We start from the raw sequence: 18419 nt of genomic DNA on the forward strand, positions 1-18419 counted from the left end.
GGTTTCTAATACTGCATAACACATCATGTGTTTCATTCAGTCCTTTGCAAAAGTTCAGACCTATTGAGAGAATATGTTAGGCATATACTTTGATTCAAAACAGAAGTGGCCCCAAAACAATTCAAACTGCATGTAAATGTGTATTTGGAATTGCTAGTAAGTGATCGTATAGGCTTACTCAACAGAATTAACAGGTGTGTTGGCATGGTTTGTCTTCAGAGTCCTGAATTCTTCATCTTAGCTTCTGAAGTCTCTGCTCAGGAATGATTATAGCTGACTCAATGGGATTTAGCATAGTCAACTGCAGGAATAACTCTAGAATTCATATGTAGGCTATAACAAGTGTATACATGAGAAAAACATATTTTTATGCCTCCATGCTATATATATATATATATTTATATTTATATTTATATTTATATATATATAAACATATATATTTATATATGTTTAAACATATATAAACATATAAATATATATATAAACACATATATTTTTATATATATATAAACAACACCTATCTTACTGTTAATTTTACTAGAATCAGATCATCTGGAAGGGAACAAGTGTGCCACATAAGGCCTGACAAACAAAAATGGAGATATTTAGGGGAAGATCTATGAATGTGCCAATTGCAGAAGCTATGACAATTGACAACTGAGAACTGTCCTTTGGTGGTTTATTGATGGATACATTTTACTCCCTTTTAACGAAAAATATACGTTAAGTTATTTGAAAGATATTGCAGACTGTTATAGCTAAGGAAATAATAAGGGCAATGAGTTTAAATACTAATTTGTAATGGGTTTTTTGTGTACTTTTGCTTCCTAATGCACAACAACAGCAAGTTGTACCGAGAGCAATCTTCTACAGGGAAATACTAAATGTTTCCCTCCAGACTTATTTTATCTATAACTTGGATTAGATGTATCTATTTCCTTAGGCAGATAAATAACTTGGCTCATTCATATTTCTATCAGGATGGTTGCATTCATTTTTAAATTGCAATGATTTATCTTTTTCAGTGCTGTGAGCCATACTAGCAGTTTAATTTGTAGTCTTGTTCACATCATTTAGCAGAATTACATGGTGAATCCTTGACCAATTAAAGATAATGCTTCGAAAACTTCAATGTGGCAGGGTTTCCTCCATAGCGTTAATATTCTTTACTGTGAAGACTCTTAAAAAGTCTGAAAAAGTTTCTCTCTGACTGAAGCAGACTGAAAGCATGTGTCTGCTCTTTGCTCCTTGAAAATTTTAGTCTTACATGCATACTCTATAATTATGGTGCATGTAATTATAGCTGGAAAATGAAGATGTGAGCAAAAAGACTGAGGGAAATCTAATTCAACCGATCTTTTGGAACTTACAGGTTGAACTATTGAAAGATGGCCAAAGAAATAATATTGAAATTAGAAAGGAATTCAAACCTCTTTTTTGAAACTGACCTTATACCAATCCCATGAGCAAGACAACTCTTTTGGAGTCAGACCCACACAGGTGATGTCATTGCACTTGTACTAAACTATGTACATTGTGTGGGATTTCATACACTGTGGTCTGATTTTCATGATAAATGCACAACTTTGCCTAGATTTCAGCTGAGCATCGTTCTTCAGTTCTAGGAACTTCAAAAATTGATTCTCCTGTTTCTGAGAGGTGTAAAATATTTCCGTGTAATGCTGCTGAAAGAAGAGTTGTTTGGGTTCTCTCACTTTCAGAGAAGGAGAGAGAGGAATGTCCTTAGAGGAAAGCTGAAGAGTTTTTACATTCATTTCCACTAAAGACTACATACAACTACTCATCCAGATTTTGTAGTTGCTTTCAAGCAGATCCAGCAAAGTTAAGTTCTTGGCAGATCTGTGTGATCATAATTTCAACTTCACTTCCATAGTTTCCAGGTAAATGTATGGGGGACCAATTATAATGGACATCAATATTGTGAGATCTCATAAAAGACTAGGTAAAAAGCCTTGAAGGTCTTCAGATTCCCACAAATATTCTCACTTCAGTACATTTTTGGTATTCCTGAAAGTTCAAATTTTAGCTATGCATAGCAAAGTCCAGGCATTATATTGACCATAATTATCTTATTATTCTGAAATTATCATTTTGACACTTTCTTGAGCTGTACAGGGTTTTATGGCACGCTGTAGTTCACCTGTGCAAACAGGGGCATCACATCGTTACGCACAGCTACCCCCACCCTACCCTGAACAGTGGTGTTTGATATCATCACTTACTTTTAGTTTCATCTGTCTTAGAAACAGATGATTTGGCTCAAGTTACAATTCTTTTTATCTCCTTACACCTTAATACTGAGCTGTTGTATAAGTTTATCCAATCTAGCGTTGAGGTGAAAAAAGAAAGACTTCATTGACCTTTTAAGTCCAGATTCTGCAGTAAACAGCAGTGAAATACTGTGATAAAAAAATCCCCTATTCTTTACAACTTTGGAAGCTGCTGTTTCATCTTGCCATCAAGAAAGAGCAACAACTGACTGGTTCTAAGGGGCTTTGCAAAGACAGTTAAGACATTTACTGTTCTCAGGAGTGGTGCTTGATTGTTAATTACTTTTCCAGCAGAGTGTTGTGATAACTTCGACAATGCACCTCAAATTTTCATTCCTCCTTTCTCTCTGGTTGTCTTACCCAACTCAAATAACCGTGTCACTGTGTGGGTACACAATCCGTTGCAGAACAGAAGGACTGGAGACACAACCATAACACAAATTATAAATCACGAGAATTTTCCTACATGTCTTCTTTTCCCCTAGATTCAGTACAGTTTCCTTTCATTTCTCCCAGTACAGCTCAAAATATTCTCCCTATCTGAAGCCCCGGTGTTGATCATTCACAAGGTGTTCAGAGGTGTTTAGAGCACTAGGGGCTATGAGCCTTCAACTGACTTTATGTGGGTGGCCATCTGTACCCGCACGATCCCACTGAGGTCAGCCCAGGTGCAGTTCTCCTCTGAAAGCAACGGTACGGTTGTGGCCTCACATGGAAAGCTGTCAGCAAAATGACTTTGCTTCTCTGCTTTTTTCTAACAAAGCCCTCTTTTCACTTTGAATGTTTATTATAAAACAGTATCATTAGTGTTATTTTCTGAATCTAGAAAGACATGCATCTCATTGATTCTGAGCTGATGTAAATATGACCTACTCTCGGGGAAAATTGCTGTATTGGGACATAACACAGGAATTTACCAGAGTGCCATGTATTCACAGGCCCAGACAGGAATTTCTTAAAGCCTGCCTTCACTGGGAAATAGTAATGCATCAATAGTCAAACTTCCCTCAGCAAGACACTTGTATCTACAGAGGCTTTATTAAGAATAGTTTTTCAGGACCAGGTGAGAATTTCTAATCCAAAGCAAGGCCAACACCAAACTAGCATCCCTTAGTATTCATGCAGGCATGGTGGACAGTTTAAATCCTTCTCCCATACATGATTAAGACTGCTGCATCTAAGGTAAGTCCTTCAGCCTCTAATGTTTAAAGTTATTTCATGCCCGGTGAATACTTGATTATGAAACAACAGTAAAGCAGCTTTCCGGGGAAAGGATAACAACCAAAGAAAAAGGGGCGAATTGATACTTCTGAGAAAGCCGAGTTCAAACTCCTGGTTTAAATCAGGCAACACAAGGTTTTTTGCACCCCAGGCACGTGCCCCTAACACGAGTATAACAGCCGCCATGTGTGGAGGTTTCTCTTCTCAAAGGACAACACAAAGCCTAACTTTTGCCCTAGTATACATCAAAACCCCCAAAGGTTAGACCTTGGAAAGCTTTGTTGGATGGGAAAACCATTTCCATTTGCTTGTTCTTCTTTTTACTCAGCACCTGAATCACAGCAGCAAATTAAACAACTATGGCAAGTTGCTGTTTATCAGGACAAAGTAATGAGCAGGAAGAGTTTGTGCTGTGGGGGTGGCATCTTCCTGACATGACTTTGATTCTTGAAATGACAGTTAAAAAAAAAAAAAAACCAGAAAACGATTCAGTTTAACTGCCTTTCCAAAGCAGGTAGATTTTGTCATTTGAGTTCAATGTTCCAAGAAACCTAGCAACAATGAATAACTTTGTTAAGCTGAAAATGCGTTTGTTCAGGATTCACTCTAGAACACCTGGTCTCTCCACCAGAACTGTTCTGTGGAGAGTTCTGGCCACAAAGAAATGAACTGCATTAATTAAAGACAAACAGAACATCAGGGTCTACATGCCAGCTCTACAGGGAAAGGCTGAAGTTCGGGGACACTATGAACAGCTTCATATTGATATGGTTTCTACATTTTTCAGTCTTGCCCTGACCCAAAGACTGTGAAGTAGAGAAGACTATGTCTGACCCTTCAGTTCTACTTAGTTGGGTGTGTATTTTGCAAAATGTTTGGAGAACAACCTGTGCCACCACACAGGGCAGCTCTGTCCAGCTCATGTTGCCAGTGCCATTCATCCAGGCTGGTGGCTACACTACTGCTGGTTAGTGACAACTGGAGATTCTCCTTCTAGCAAAAGTTCTGGTGTTATCCTTGCAGCCCTGTTCATGGTATTCATTTCAAATGCATGGGATAGATATTTCTAACCCTCAGTTTTAAAAAGAGGATGAAAAAATGCTTTGTGTCTATAACTGCATGGGAACCAGAAAAAAAATAAATTGAATAATTGAATAAACAACAAACAAACAAAATCATTCCTCCATTAATTATTTAAAAATAAACTAAAAAATGTAATTTTAAAAAATTGACTGCAGTTTTGTGTGTTTCCAGCCTTTGTCAGGACTTCTCAAAGTTCTAGCTATCAAAGTTCTCATTGTTTTTGTTTAATCAAAACATTTGCTGGCGTCATTTGCTGAAAATGCTGCCTTTCCATTTTGAGGCTGCTCTGGGCACTTGAGTAAAGCCAGTTATGCTGAACAGTGCTCTATGGAGAAAGGGCAGCTGCTGTATATTGGCATATTTCTTTTAAAGAGATACACAAATTTACACCGTTTGAGGATCTAGCCCTGATCATGGATTTGCAAGATTTCTACAACTGTAGGGTGGCACAGGAAAATCAGAATGTAGCAGCTGACAAGAAAGGACATTTTATGTTACTGATATGCTCCTATTTTTTGAGTGGAATTAATAATAACAGAACATATAGTTGCGTGCACACTGTGTTTTTTGTGTGTTTTTTTTGTCTTTAGAGAAAATCAGCTCTGAGCTTTTTCATCCGGTCATAACCCCTTTGAATGTATTCTGTCTCACGAAGACCAGTCTTATGTGCATTCAAAACTGCTGAAGCACAAGACATGCTATATTCTAAATAGGGGAGGCACAAGGACAAATTTTGTATCAATTAAATTACATGAATGTACCTGATATACTGCACATGCACAGTGTGGAGTTATTCAGAGCATCTGTTTTCAGCTACATTAGGAATCTAACTTTACCGCTCTGAATCACACCATTGGGCATCTCCCTTTCCCACTGACTACACTGAAAATTTAAGAGTCTAAGTTTGATCTGTTTAATTAAATCTTAAGAGAAGTGGTTAAGGCAGACCAATGTAGGTGAAATGACCCTCATTATCAGAAATTATTTAGCTGTGTGTATCACCTGACACAATTAGTTGCAGGATATAACTAGTTAAAACTACTTGAGCTAAAAAAATATATGTGAGGATTGAATATATTCTTTGCTTCCTGAGGTCAATGCAGACAGCAGTGCATTAAGAAAAAAAAAAGAAATAAATAAAAAAACCTTCCAAATATAAAAATTTAATACAATAATAAATTTTTGGTTCTATCCTTGTTTCTCTCATGCACCGAGGTCAAGAACAGCTTTCCTCTGGACCCACACAACTTAAAACTTTGATTTTAAAATGTGATCAGAATTTCTTATGCAATCATAGTTCCTAGCACCTGGTGCCATAAGAAAAAAGAGAAAGCCTCCTTCAGCTACTATAAAACTTGTAATAGAAATGTGTCAGTTGGCATTACACATTCCAACTGGAGTGGCTGATTTCAACTTTTTAGAATTGCCCAAGAGTGCCTAAAAGCTTTGGAAGAAAACCTTAACCCAGAAGTTTGAAATACAGGTGATTTAAGGGAGAATTAAGGATATTCAGAACCTCCGCAAAACTCTCTCTCCTTCAAGGAGATGGCAGTGGATATGTGGGTCTGACTTCGGGAAACTACCTTTTTACATGAGATTTTCAAGGGCACACTTTGAATGCCTCGGAAGCAGGTTATATCATTGTTGCAACTTGTCTTATGCAGTGAAAGGAACCTGTTGAAGCAGAACTCTTTGCAGAAATGGAGTCACAGCAATTTTGTTTTTTCACAGGGATTTGTGTCCTCCCAGATATTTCAAATGTATTTACAGAAGCTCTCATCACACACAAGACCATCTTAGATTTTACAGAAAACTAGTGACAAGACTTAATATTCATGCCTGGATTATGACCGTCAGAAAGTTCAGAAGCTTGGTTCTTCACAAAAATAGTGAGGCAGAGCCTCAGGTGCTACTAACTGCCACACTACTGCAGTCATGCAAACCTAACAGAAAACATCAAGTCCAGGAGATGCTTTTGGATTCTGGATTCAGATCCAGGTATAAAACCGACGCAGCTCCATGTGGGAACAATTGATTCTGTAATTTTGCATAGTGTTCAACTTTCTAAACAAACTTTAAAATACAGCAACTTACAGGGTCACGCTGTGATTAGTCATTGTGAAAGGCAAAAAAAAGAAAAAAAAAGTGTGGTTACAACAGGTTGTAGTATATCATTTTGGTGGCCCTCAAGCTGTGCCCAGGAAGTTACTGTCGAGAACAAGACACACAACATCAATAGTTCATTTATAGGAAGTCAGGGCTTAAATGTCTGTTGAGAAAAATACTTGAACTCGCTGACACAAGTTATAGCTACATCTAAATAGTTTTGAAAAACAAGTAAACCCAATACAGAAAGCATTCATCCTACGCTTTATTGCTGAGGGAGGGAGAATATAATTTTAATTTCTGTCCTGTATGGAAGAGACACAGGAATAGGTTAAAGCTTTAAGGGGTTGTCTGATGCACAAGTCTCATGTTATTTCTGAACAGAAGAGGGGATTCCACCTGAAGTGAATCCAGTACTAAATGCATAAAAAAGCCAATACCCAAGAAAGCAAGAACAGAGAGGACTCACTGTCTTTTGGACTGCTCTTCCGGAACCTTTCCAGGTCCACGCTGGGGGGTCTGCTGGGCTTCTGTGGGGGTTGGCCCAGCTTGAACAGCGGGGGCAAAGCCTTCCGCTTGGGGATTCCTGAGCTCCCGTCCCCATCCTCTTTCTCTTGTGATCCACCTGATGGCCTTCCTGCAGCAAGCGCCGTGTTCGTCTTATGGAACTTAGGATAAGAAGAACCTGATTCTTCCTGGATGATTTTGTTGAGAAAGATGTTCTTGGCAGCACTCATTCCCTTTTCTTCAGTCTTTTCCTCCACGTTTTTGGGGGTGCCTTGAGATAAGGTGGACCAGTGGCCAGTAGGCTTCAGAGCCACGTTAGAAAAATGACTGCCTGCAGCTTCTGCAGCACAGTTACTATTTTCATCCGTTTCCTTTGCTGCTTTAAATGAGTGTACGTTTGCTTTAGGGCCTGATAGTCCTTTTTGCAGAAAAACATTTTTATTAGAAGTGTCTTTGTTGTGGGAGATTTCATGGTTTAGAGAAGGTTTCTGTGCCAGAGGTGGTTTAGAGAAAGGAGGCTTGGGCTCATTTTCTTGTGTTGCAGACATGAACTTTTCCTTAACTCCAGTTACTTTTGAAAATGCTGGTTTTGCCTCACTCTCCGATGGTGCAAAATTTGAATTTGGTTTTGTTCCCAGAGGATTTTTTTCTTTCTCATGAGGAGCAGAGTTTAGGAACTTGTTCTCTGCAGGTTTTGGATACAGAGACTTTGGCTCTTCCTTTGCCAAGTCACTGGTTTTCGTGGAGGGTTTGGTGCATCCAGCTTTTCCATCGTTTTCTCTGTTTGTTGCCTGAAGCTGAACCCCAAACCTTTGTGCCACTGGTTTCAAATACGGGGGCTTTGGATCCTTCTCTGTTTTATCATCAGTTGAAGGCTTGACCCCCAGAGGAGGCTTAGGATGAACAGGTTTGAGAAAGGTACTGGGTCCTGAAGGAGAAGTTGCATTTCCTTGACTTGCAAATTTCTCAAGTGCCGCTTTCCTTGTCTGTAATCCTGTATGGATAGGTTGCCCTGGGACTTTGAAGGGTCGACTGTTACCAGAAACATCCTCTGTGGGGCTGTTACCCGTGTTAAATTTCGCCATGAGTGACTTCACATCTGCCTTGCCATCCTATAAGCATAAAGAAGAGAAAAAGAAAGAGCAGCAATGAGAAAGTCCCTGTTGCAATGTTCACACATACTGTACTTTAAAGAGTTTCCTGGTCTGAGGCTTGTAGTGCTGCTGATTGGCTGTGGAGATATTGTAGCACATCTTCCTGTAGGGTTAGAGAAGCTGAGAATTTTTTTATATTCTTGGTGTGGTTATACAGTCTTTTAAAATTTTCAGTGCAGGCACTGCCTTTAGAGAGTGGTCATTCAGCTCCTTTTGGGCATACTATAATTTCTGTTTATTTCTGGAATTGGGGACTGAACACCTAATAAATGTAAGAAAATACATACTACTTTGAAATTAATGTATCCCTAAAAATATGAGTGTCCTGCAGTGAGAAACATAGACTGTACTAGAACCTGGATTATGTACCATACTAACATTATTCCTGCCAGCTCTTTGGAGAACTGCAGGTTCCTTTGTGAAAACAGAAATTCTTCTGGTTTGGTGTATGTGTGTGAGTTTTTCTTTCCTTTCTCAGCAATTTTTTTCCCTGCTGCTCCCCCCATCCTCACTTTGTCCTTGTTTCTCTTCTCCATTTTGTATCTGAAAAAAACTGAGCATGTGTGGATGGAAAATGAAAATATGTGGAGTAAAACAGGAAGAAATGACAATCGATACACCCAGATACTGTCAAAGATGATACAGTTAAATTCTTCGGGGAGAAAAAAGTTGAACAATTCCAAGTGGATAAAACCCAATTTCATTTGAAAATGTTTTAATTGGTCAGCCCTATTCAATATCTTTCAGGACCAGTCTTTAATATGAACTGAAAGCAAAAGCTCAATACATTTGAATTCAGTAAAATTAAAACACAGCACAGTGAAGGATGGGGGCAAAGAGGAGTGAGCTGGTCCCACTGCACTGGGCTTGGGCCACCTCTGGGTTCCAGGAGCCCTCTGCAGCAGGGAGTCCCTTCTCAGCCAGCAGTGGCAGCAGGGGTGCAGCTACGGCAGATACGCTGGTGTGTCTGACTCGCAAGGTGTTTAAGTGGGATCTGTTTTGTGTGTGGAAGTTAAAATGTAAGACTAATGGTATAAAGCAGGGCTTTTATAACTAGGAAGGGCTCTGAATCATTTGTTTGGAAACAAAGGAGTATCACTACAAAGCACAATAAATAGGGTTCTGAACAAAATTTTAGAAAGGTTGAAGAATGAACTGTGTCTTCACTCAGTACAGTTCAGTGGGTGTTCAGTAAGTTTTTTTACTTCCTTAAGAAGAGCTTCTAAACTGGGGGTTTGCTCCTTTTGCCTTCTGTTTGATTGTATCACATTACATGAATTGCCTGTTGTGTTGGAATAGTTTTACCTTTGACTTCTGCAACTTAAAGTTCACTTTCCCAGTCTTTCAGTATCACCAAGAAATTCAGTCTTTCCAAACTGTTTGTACTGTACTGCAAAGTTACTTACAATAAATGCAGCCAAAACAAGATAGAAATATATGAAACTTATCCCCAGAACACCATATTGTTATCTCTTTTGCACATATAGGGAAGGGAGGAAGTAAACATTTACTATGGAGATTATCAGGTATAAGCCATCTGCTGCTGGTTGACGCATATGCACTCACACACACACAAAATTACACTGCAGAGATACATATATGTATCACTAATCATTCAAGATTTCTCCCACAATACCTCACAAAGCACTGATTTTACCCACTTAAACAGAAAGTTAAGCTAATTGCAATGCCAGAGAGAATAACAAAGCCTTTTGTCTCTGATCTCTTTTGACTTTGCACTAATGCATGCTTTTACTTTAACTTCTGTAACAAAATCTGAACCATCAGAGATACTATAGTTACCTCAGTGTCTGAAGTCTTCAGAACTTATAATTTACAATGTGATCAGCTGCTTGGCCAACTCAGCAGCTCATTTCTTTTGAAAGTTATAGCAATAATTTGATTCTTCTGCAACCTCTTCCATTTGAAATTTAAGAAAACTTACTGTGTCAAACTACAGGAATGTGAACGTTCTGGACAAGAGACATTCAACATGTGGACCTCTTGGAAGCTGGAAATGTGGCTTTGAAGAAACTTTTCTTGTTATGATATATGGTTTCTGAGAAGTTTTTTACATCTTTGCAATAGCAAGACCAATTACATTCACACATGCTTTCAGATGCACTGAACCATTCACTGCTGCCATGTTAGGACTGTCAATGGATATCCTTTAATAAATTTCTTCCCAGTACTGTGAACAAACCTTGCCCTAGTCACGCAGGCTTACAAGCTCTTCAAGAGTAAAAAGCTCCTGGGCACGTGGAAGGGTTTACAATCAGCAATGTAGCCTCTCTCATTTACTTACAGTGAGTAGTAAGTGGTAGAGGTAACACTAAGAATCAGAAGAGAGTAAGAAACTCTGTGAAATCTTTCTGCTTCTCTTAATGTATGTCACCAGTTCCTGCTTTCATAAGCTACGTTATACTAGAAGCCATATTGTGGATTCTAATGCACAACCTGACTGGCCAGGTAGACAGATGGGAACTGGGAAAAAGAGAGAATCTTTTATTTGTGGCCTTGCTCATAGAATAATCCCCACAGTTTCTGTATTTCCCTTCCCAGAAGCGATAGCAGTTACCTCTTCCATTAGCACACCCAACAGGTTGTAAATCATGAAATGGGAACTTGAAAAGATTCTGAAATGAGATTGAGTTCCCCCTACCCTTCCCCTCTAAAGTGAAAAGTGCCTGTGGGACAGATGAGTCTCATGCAAGAAGTACTTGGGTTATTTTCCAAAATTTCTCTTTGCGCTCTATTGGGAAACTCATGCAGAATATTTTGGCTTTTCAGCTTCTGATCTGAACGGGAAGCAGCACTTAAGGTGCACAGTAACCTTGGCTTTGATGTGAGATGGTTGGATTATTCAAATGTGTTTGCTCAAATCTAGAACAATACCCACGTTTTAGTTCCCATGCCATAGATTCATCAAGGAGATTTGTATATGCAGTGCTTTCCCAGCCGCCCACTGCCTTCAACAGAGACTTACACAGATACCACGATATACTTGTACAGAATTCTTCCACAACTAGACCTTAATTACACCTCAGTGTAAACAAGTGCAATTCTCCATTATTTACAATATAACTGCATATTTCTGTACAGAAGCCCGATCACAAAAATTGTTTTTGCATAAATATGGTCTCATTATTTTCTTTCCAGTCTTGGTAAAATCAAAAGATCATTTCACTTCAACTTCGCCTTGTGGTTACTCTTTCTGCAAACAGCAATGCTGGATCAATGAAAGGAATAGCAGATGTGTGTGTATATGATCCTTAATTAAACAAATGAAATATATGTAACTGTTGACTGTACAAGGAATTGTGCAATTCTTCAAAATGCATGCAGATCTGATTTACAAAGGAAAAAAAATCTTTTTCACTTGTCGCCTGTAAATTTTTCCTTTCTATTCCCAGGTGATAAGGTCTAAACAGACCTTTTAAAAACTTATAATCTTCTAACAGAATCAGATCTTGGTGAGCTTGCTAGAAAGTAATGAAATAAAGATTACAAAGCTATCCTTTTAAGAAGAAAAGTGTGTATGCTTATGAATTCTGTGACAGTGAAATAACCAGAGAAACTGATAACCACTAAGGGAATTGAGCTCTAACCCATGGACAGGATATAAGGAATAAGGAACTGGACAGAAAAGGCAAGGAAAATGAAAGTTATAGGAAAATACAGATCTGAAAGCTATTTGGCAACTTTATAAAGGTATGATTTAACTTCTACTGAAGTTAATGGATTTGAGGGAGTTTAGCTGTTTGTACGAGATGCTTGTGCCATTCTGAATTTGTGATAAGTTATTGTTTGACTGTTTCCTTTTCCAGACAGGGAGACTTCAGAATTATCATTATGCAACCTTGTTGCTTCCAGAAGAGATAAATCATTTCCAAGTTGCTTTTCTTCCCCTTGAGTCTAGTTATAATTACTAGTTAAAGAAGACTCCCTCTAATAGTGAGTGCAGCATTTGGGAAGTGGAGTTAAGATGTTGCAATACTCTGTACCTATGAAAGACGGCATCCGCCCGAACAAAAAGACTTGCGAATACAATGGTTGGTATACAAGAGAAACATGCCCTCATCAGATACTAAATAATGAAGAGACAGGCTATTCTGCTGTCTGGAGTTTTTTTGAAAGACAGACCTCTAGGATGGAGAGGATAGACAGAAATCTAAGGGATTCCCCGGTGAGAGGCTGACAGCCTTTATATTATCCTGAGAGCATCGTTTCAAACATCCCTCCAACACCAGCAAGACAAAACCAGCACATTCATGAGGATGTGCAGTTGTCAAAATTAGATAAGACAGTGTTCCAGCCTGATCACACTATATTCTATCCCTTTCCTGTTGTGCATGCCTCTACACCTTTGTTGTCCCCCTCTTGTCACTTTTTCTCATCTTTTACCTAATCATAAGACTGACTACATTGTATTGCAGGCACATGAGAAGACAATATAGTTCATCCACTCCAGGTCAGTTTGAGACCAGGACTAGTGAAGGCATAGGGCTTGACCAGAACAGTCAGATGACATCCCAGCTTGGTCCCAAACTATTGCTGTCACAGCCTATGCATGAGACCAAAGCATCTATCCATGCATGGTCATCTCTTCATCCTAGGTCCTGATAAGTTCAACACAAAGTTTCACTTTTATTTTCTTGCTTCTTTTTGGTACCTGTCTATGTCAAAATCAGAAAAACTATCAACCACTGGCAACTCAGTCTTAAACAACAGAAGCCTGGCAGCTTCAATTTTCCAGCAAGAACTTATACCCAATAAAAACAGAGTAACTAATATCCCTTTCCGAAAAAGGATTATCTCCCCCCCCCCCCCCCCCCAATATGGCTTTATATAATAAGCACAGTGTTTCATGATACTTAATAATTTGGGCTTTTAAAATTATTTTTTCTCATATGCTAATCAACAGCTTTCAGAATAATGTATATTTTCTAGCAAGTCTACCCAGAAATGAAGTAAACAGATCCCTCCTCACTCAGAACCCTATTTATGTATAGTGTATACAATGACTGCCTTATGAACGTCTTTGATTTGACTCTGGTTATTCCACTAAAGCTAATGTAACATTTCCAAGTCTCAAGGAAGAAAAACTTGAGTTCCTGCCACTGAAAAGTTCCTACCCTTATTTCTCGAATTTCAAGATCCCATATGATTTTAAAGGAAATTTTGTGCAGTTTTAAGACACTGAGTACCAATCTGACTCACCACTGGGAAAAAAAAAAAAAAAAAATTTCCATGACCCACTACAAAGAAAAGACTGATATCTCAATCCAGAGTATGGTATATTACTGTAGTATAAAATACCCCACCCATGTATTACCATGGTATAAAATACCCCACCCACAAACCAACCAGCCACAAATAGTGCAAAGGGAATTACTGGAAAATAATTGCCTTTAAGTGATACCATTTCTGTTATTATTCAAAATGCAAAGGTCACTTAAATTAGGATTGGTTTTAGTAAAATTTCAGGGAACGAAACACAAAACTTTGAGAAAGAAAGGTCCATTTTGTCACCTTGGCATCTTCTCAGCTTCACAACTAATTGTAAGTAAAATCTACAATTAAAATTTCCAGTTATATGAGGTCATATGTAATATCTTGTACTGATTCTATTTCTCCTGGAACTTTGCACACTTATTTCTAAGACAAACATGCACAACAATTTACCTGGATTCACCAAAGCTCTCCAATATTTTGCTACAGGCAGAAAAACTGGCTCCCTCAGTGAGACAATCCATGGGTGTATCACCTTAACAGCCTGGTCTGTTTGCTAAGAGGAGTTCTGCTTCTCAGCGAGGGTTTGCATAAGAATGCTGTGTGTGGGTTTCATTATCACAATCAGTAGAGAAAACTGCTCTCCTCAGGATATTAGGCAAGAAGTGGTGGGGGAAAAGGGAACTAAAATGTGTTCAGACTGTTTGGCTGCTGCCATCAGCAGTATTCACCATGTGATATTTAAACTATTGCATTTACCCCATGTTGCAGGGTCCTGTGAAGATATATTGGTGCATACAAGCTTGAGTCTTTACAGAATAACGGCTAATGAAATGTGTGTGGTAATTACAAGCGTAAAGAGTGGACCGACCTCATGGGTAACCAAGTCTAATCCCCTGCTACCATTGAGAATCACTGCATACATTCCCACTCATCAGGTGGCAGCTAATATGTTTGCTTGCTCCCACCTTTGCCAGTAGGATCTCAAGAGATTCTGCTGGCCATTTTTTTAAAGCTTTTGCTATGCAGATATATATAATTTTTTTTAAAAACTATGGTCATACATTTCTTCTCCCCTTCTGCCTGTGAGTTCATCACACAAATCAAGGACTTTGAAGGATGATATAGGATAGGAAAACTGGTATTGAGAAAATAAGCCTCACAAGACATTCCAAACCTGTGTTTGTGCTGAAAGTGAACCTGAACCATGAAGGTGGAACCCTCTAGTAAATACAGCTCAGTGAAGTTGCTGGAGCTCTGCACGGCGATAAGATTGCAGAATAAAAATTGTCTGTCTTTGAGCTTCATAAAAGGTTCTTTGTCTCTTCCTCATTGTCTGTCACTTCTTCTTCTGCACAACTTCCTTGTATTTTTCGAAATATTTTTGGGTGTCAAAATAAAGCATTGCAAGTGCTTGGTATTTCCATCTTAATTTTACAATAACTTCTATCTTAGCTAGTTCAGAAGCTTATTGGAGTGCTGGATGGAGCTTATCTGAGTTAAAAACACTGGCACATGCTCTGTATTTTCCAGTGATAACTATTTTTTTTTTACATAACACAATGTTTTTTTCTTAGTGTGAGGAATGTCGTTCTTTATGATATTCTGCTAAACACTGTATTTTATTTATAAAATATTTATTTGTGAAAATAAACAATTATCACTGATGATGAAGCATTTATTATTAATATTAAGGCAGATTAGACTTTGTGACTGTTATTATTCTATCTGGTGGTCTTCACAACTATTTTAAGGTGGTAACTGTAGCAATATAGTCATTTTTCATGGGTAAACACTGCTGCAAGGGTTTGCACGCAGTATCAGTGCTAGACAAATTGTGCAATGATCAAAGAACGAGCTCATCTTTGCAACTCTGAATGCTAGACAGTTCATGTCGTCTTCTCTTTCATCCAATACACAGAAATAAATATATCCCTAACTGACAGAATGCTGCTGAGAATATAAATTGCAACAAACACAATAAAAATAACTGTTTATGCTGTGAAATTGCTGTGAAAGTTGCCCATCTGTGATGTCTACCATATGCTTTATTTTGCACTTGCAGGTGCAACAGCTTCCCAGATCCTCTCTGCTTTTTCCACTTATTTCTGTGAAGGATGTTTGTGAGTGATTTGGGGGAATTAGCTATTTTTATGTGAAGAAAGAATCTGAAGGAATTAATATTTTAATGAACAGGACCTGCAAGCCTGAAAGCACCTTATAGATATTTTGCCTTTTTTATTTTTCACAAAAACAACAGCAGCAGCAACAAAATCATGAGGTTATATTCAAGGAAGACAAGAATATGAATAATGATAATGCCTTCTCATGTGCAAGCATGCCATTCCAGACTCTGTGTAGACCAAATCCAGCATCTAAATCCCAGCATAGAAATAGTGTGTTACTGTTCCCATGTGCAACTTTTATGACTGCAGCCTTAAATATTTTTTATCAGAGTGTTTATTCAACTTTCTGTTTCCGTGTGCCTTTGGGAAAAGTGGCTGCTTAGGAATTAAATTTGTCAAAAACAGAGGAAAGAAAAAAGGGGAGGAAAAAAGCCTCACTGAATTTCTCTGCTATAAGTGCTAGTCCATCTTCTTAAGGTATCTATCTTTAATCTACTGATGTTGTCCTGTGCTCTGAAATGGTTTGAAAGGTCGAGCACTCCCATCTGAACACCTCTGGCTTTCCAGTTCAGTGGTCACAAAGAATATCATAGTCAGGATCTTGTTACCTCTGCAGTTGTGTCAGTACCATTGTTGGAGGTGGTATAAACTGAAGTGACATGATACAAAATAAAAATATCTTTTTTTTCTTTCCATGTTGTTTTTAACTTGCTTCATTTCACTGACCTTAGCCTATTACATGATCCCAAAACAGGTGAGACAGCATAACAGAATTAGTGGTGACTGAGGGAGGGAGAAGAAAAAGACAGAAATGATTGGCTGGGACAGGCAATCTTTAAACCATGTATATATAGGGGAAAAAAAGTACATAGGAGAGCACCTTTGGACAGGTGCATTAATATCATTAAAGCAAGTCTGAGTATCTCCTTCCTCAGTCAGAATAGTGTTGCTCTGTATATCTGTAATATACAACACATGCAGATATGTGAAGTGCTCAGCATGAGAAAGTCAATGTTAGCACAGTTTTTTCTCTGAAACTTCTCTTCCTGCCTCCTCCTCACTCTCATGGGGCTTTTGCCTCCTAGAGGCAGACTAGGAGCAGCAGCAGCAGAAATGACATATTTCTCCATTGATAATCTCTTTGTATATACTTGTACTGCGAGAGTTACAGTCTACCTGGTTTCCTGCTGCTCTTGGGGGATAACATTTCAAGTATGTGAACCTTGTCAGAGGGCAAGGCAAAGAGTTAGCAGTCGTGCTTAGCAATGCTGTGCCACTCCCCAGAGTCAGGAGTTCTGGGTAAAAGTGCCACCCTGCCACGGCAGTGATCCTGTTACAGCATCACTTTGGAAAGTACCTGATTTTCAGTAAAAAATTGATAATCCTGAACATTTGGCAGGAGCTTCTGCCTGCAATTTCTACAGCACGCTATGAGAACAAACGTTCCTTGTAGCATCAGTCTATGTTATCTTTGTGTCTGCAGACAGGGCTAAACTTCCTGAAAAATGCACTGTTGCATTTCCATTGGGTTGCCATTTGAAGGTGGTTTTACTATTTCTGACAGAAGTTTGATGTGGTCATGAGCAAATTAGCAGCATTCTTTCACGTCTACATGCACTGTCATGCTTATGGGAACAACTGGGCTTTCCAGATACTGTTTGTGGATAGCTGACATGCAGGATTCCCTGAAAGCTCCTCAAGTCAATGCTATGGCTATTCTAAATTGTCATAATTCAATTCCTATAATTTTATAATAATTGACTATTATTACTATATTTGTGTGAACAAGGAGTGCAGAAATCTGTTTCCACTATTTATATTTTTCTATACTAGAGAAAGGTAGAATTGGCAAATTCAAGAAAGAAGTCAAATGACGCTGACAGTCTCCTTACCCCAACTATGATTTGTGAAGGATGTATTTCTGTCATGAAGGAAAGCCCAGTGTACTCCACATCGTCGCAGTCAGGTGCATGTTAAGCTCCTGGCTTTCTGCTTGGGTGTACGCACTGTAATAAATCACTCCTTCCAGAGCACAGTCCTTCCCGTGGACATCTAAAGCTGATGCAAAGCACCTGCTGTACAAAACAATCTTAATGCAAAAAGCCAAAAGTCTTTCTTTTTTTGTGACTTTACCTTAGAAAAGCTCTGTTGGCTCAAATCTTAAGCCATTCTTCTTTGAATACAAAGCTTGCATTCAGATATTGACTGTCATGTTCCACCAAAGTGCTCATCTCCACTGCCCTGCACTCACCGCTCTATGCTCTGCAGCTGGGCTGTCTCTCACTGCCCCCTGCCATATCACAGGCTGTTCCCTGCCCCTTTTGTAGCAAAGCTCACTCACACAGGGGGCTTAGATTAAGCAGCTTTTGAATTAGGCTTTTTTGCCCTGCAAGCTGTGTGGTTTTTGCTGATTTCAGTGCTCCTGTGTTCTGTTGGCCTGGGTTCAGCAGGAGGAGTTCAGGGGGAATTGAAAGCAGTGCAGCTGCAAAAAACAGTCCAGACCAAATGGGAACACCAAGCCTTCACTAAACCCTCCACAGGCACCAGAAAACCTTCCTGAAAACACAGAGTTGACCATCATGGTCAAGAGTCCTAATGCATACAGACACAGCCCTATGAAGCACAGGCGGGGAGGACTCACAGAGCTTGCCACAGCACTGACACCCCTCACATCCCACAGCTTGTGCCTCATTGAGGAC

The 18419-nt window shown here is 38.9% G+C and overlaps 1 protein-coding gene across 1 annotated transcript in view; it reads right to left on the reverse strand.

The window, feature by feature from the left end:
- The window catches only part of FYB1 (FYN binding protein 1), a 50731-nt gene extending 35937 nt beyond the window's left edge, over positions 1-14794 (reverse strand). The window contains 2 exon segments of the mRNA XM_082336760.1: positions 7171-8320; positions 14772-14794. Of these exon segments, the coding sequence (XP_082192886.1) occupies positions 7171-8293 (1123 nt within the window). The 5' untranslated portion in view covers positions 8294-8320; positions 14772-14794.
- Between the last annotated feature and the right edge of the window lie 3625 nt (positions 14795-18419).

This window comes from Platalea leucorodia (genome assembly GCF_965183815.1).
Source record: "Platalea leucorodia genome assembly, chromosome: Z".
NCBI classification, from domain to species: domain Eukaryota; kingdom Metazoa; phylum Chordata; class Aves; order Pelecaniformes; family Threskiornithidae; genus Platalea; species Platalea leucorodia.